At 36.4% G+C, this 2,843-nt stretch overlaps 1 protein-coding gene across 1 annotated transcript; it reads right to left on the bottom strand.

The window, feature by feature from the left end:
- On the bottom strand, nt 1-1,739 carry LOC11421915 (putative pectinesterase 63). Its single transcript, XM_039832641.1, has 4 exons — nt 1,278-1,739; nt 794-1,000; nt 477-709; nt 1-380 (listed from the first exon to the last, which is right to left on the bottom strand). The coding sequence occupies exons 1-4, from the start codon at nt 1,734-1,736 to the stop codon at nt 230-232; spliced, it is 1,050 nt and encodes a 349-aa protein (XP_039688575.1). The 5' UTR covers nt 1,737-1,739; the 3' UTR covers nt 1-229.
- Nucleotides 1,740-2,843: the final 1,104 nt, after the last annotated feature.

Genomic DNA, 2,843 nt, shown 5'->3' with positions numbered 1-2,843 from the left:
CTACCTTTTTTCTTTATTTAGTAAATATGGCCATACTTCATCACACCAGAGGAAATTCACATGTACCATCTTTCAACACAAAGCAAAATTTTCATATAGTTTCGTCATACTTTGTCACACTAGCAGACACTTAGGGAACTGCTAAATATATCACTATGAACATATATGTGTGCATTTTCTTCTCATATACATTAAAGTGGCACATGCATGCATAGTAATTAAATTTGTATCAAAGTTTGGGAGGTGGGCGAACCCACTGTTCTCCATGAATATAAGCCATGCTCAAGAAGTGTTTTGCTTCTTCATCAGATAGTATCCTTTTATAGTTTAACCTAACAGCACCGGGTCCACTGCACTTGTATTCTCCGAAGAAGATTGTCCTATAGATATATAAGTCAAAATATTAAATAATTAGCATAGTGTATATATCTTTCTTTATGTAAAACAAAAATTCAACATTATTTGATATAACTTACTCATTGGACCCATGGTGGTACCATCCTCTGGAATTGACGACAGAGTCCATATAGGTATAGGCAAATACAACCCTAGGGCTCCTCCTCCAACCACGACCAAGGTAAGTGTTCCTGTGACCACTTCCAGTTATGTTGCAATGAACAAAAGTGAATCCAGTGTCGTCCGACATTCTTTCCCTACCTTGTGCTGTGATGACATTCAAACCCTTTGCAACCGATTCTATAGTAGTTCTCTAAACACAAACAGACACACTCATATCATTCATATAATATCAACTTTTTTTTGAACTATAGATATATAACTGCTTGATACGTACCAAGTAGATGGATTTTCCATTTCCAAAGATGAAATCGTAGGTTCCTTGAATAAAGCAGTCCTTGAAAAAATGTTTGCCATAGTCATCACACAAGGTATCTTGAAATCCGATGAACTTGCAGTTGTAGAATGCAGCCTTATCCCCTGATATCCTCATCGCTAATGCTTGTCCTCCAACACTATTTTCGTCCGGCATAGGAGACGAGTTCTGCACATATACATACAAATAAATATATAATAATCTTCTGAAATCCAATCACTACTCTTCAATTGTTTTTAGAGAAAGAGAATGTCATACATTTTTCAAAAAAACACTTTTGTTATAACTCAATTATGAAAACTTTAGAACAAAATTGGGATGACAAAAGAGTGTGTGATTTTTTCTACTAGAGAACATCACTACATGCACCAAAGTAGAAAATATATAATGTTACATAAGCTAGTACTACATTATACAAGCATATTGAAATCAAACGTATAGTTACCACAAATGCTACATTGACAGCAACAAAGTAGTCAGCATCAACAGCGACAGTTGCACTATCAAGTGTCCCATAACGCAAAGCGGTTGCGTCGTACGTTATAATGGGCATCATGTCATTGTCTTTCCCATTCCTTTCCCCATAAAACGTTACAAAACGTTTCGACCTATCAACCGTTATTTTCTCTCTATATTCTCCCATACCAATCCACACCACCACTCTCCTTTTGTTTCCTGACGGAATGCTTTTAACGGCATCCGTCACCGTCGTAAAATCTCCGGTTCCGTCTTTCCGAACTCTGACCACTCTAACGGTGGTTTCCGCAGCAGTTAAGTGTTCCTCTAACAATGTAATTTCACGGTGACGGTTAAATTCGGACAATGTAGGGGTTACTGGAAGAAGATGAAAGAGAGCAAGTGCTAGTGTAGCCAATAACTTCGCTCCAGTTTCAACTTGACTCATTTTTCTTCATACACTCAATTAACTTGCTTGTGTGTCTATATTGAGGGAGGTGTATATATATAGTCGGAGAGAGAGAGTACGTGGAGGTGACATTATAGCTAATTCTTTTTAATTGTGAATGAGAATTCGAACTCCAATCACAAAGTTCGATCTAACAATCGACATTTTATTAAGTTAAATTATATTAGAGATTATTTAAGTTATTTAATTATAACAAATTAATTATTTAGATATTTTTCATAACACTTAAATCTTTTTTTTGTTTTGAGCAAACACACTTAGATCTTTTAAGTTAATAAATTGTAACAATTTAATTTTTAAGTTTTTTCCCTACCAAACAGCTCCTCCACAACAATTGTTGGGTTCTCAATATGTTATCACTACAAATGAGGTGGGTAACATTGTGAAATGTCAAGAAGCTGATTGGGAGGATGATTGCACAAACTCCAAGGTGTTGACCAATGAGAGACACACATCCATTCATGTGCTTCACATTTCCAACATCAATTCGGAACAATGAGATCCCGATGATAATTTGGGTTTGAATATATTCTGGAATCAGAAATTTTATAGAATCTAACCAAAAATTAGAGTTAAGGATTCTTATGGACGCGTGTGGAAATATTGAATTTGCCTAAAAAAAAATTAGTGGGTTAATGGACTATTGGGCCTGGGATCGCCGGGTGGTGGCTCCGCCCGTGAATATATCTACACCACTATTCTCCCATATCAATAGTATATATGAGCACATCCAATAAAAACCAGGCATGTGTTCCATTTTTGTAATCACATTTACTTGTTACCGGTTCAGTCATCTTCTTCCCCTTCACAGTCTCATAATTCTTATTATGTACAAATATCCAAAGTGTTGACCAATTTAGAAAGGCATGGGAAAAAGACTCACCAACAAAAAAGGAGAGAATTCATAGTTTCTCAAAATCAAAGCCCACACGGTTTGGCTGATTCGGGTCTCATTAATGGAAATGGCATTCGACCCTTCCTAATCTATGTTGGTATTGTCTCTCTCTTCGCCCGTCATCTTCAATCATGCCACCGCCGGAATAGCTCACACATGTGAATTAAGAGATGATTGACCTGAAATTAGTT

The sequence above is a fragment of the Medicago truncatula genome, chromosome 4 (genome assembly GCF_003473485.1).
Source record: "Medicago truncatula cultivar Jemalong A17 chromosome 4, MtrunA17r5.0-ANR, whole genome shotgun sequence".
Classification (NCBI taxonomy): domain Eukaryota; kingdom Viridiplantae; phylum Streptophyta; class Magnoliopsida; order Fabales; family Fabaceae; genus Medicago; species Medicago truncatula.
Note: the sequence above shows the minus strand (reverse complement) of the source record. Positions and strands in the feature narration are given on the sequence as shown.

Coding starts and splice junctions, on each gene's coding strand:
- LOC11421915 (XM_039832641.1), bottom strand. CDS start 1,736: ATGAGTCAAGTTGAAACTGGAGCGAAGTTATTGGCTACACTAGCACTT. Junction 710..793: donor ATGGAAAATCCATCTACTTG/GTACGTATCAAG, acceptor GTTTGTGTTTAG/AGAACTACTATAGAATCGGT. Junction 381..476: donor TACCACCATGGGTCCAATGA/GTAAGTTATATC, acceptor ATATATCTATAG/GACAATCTTCTTCGGAGAAT.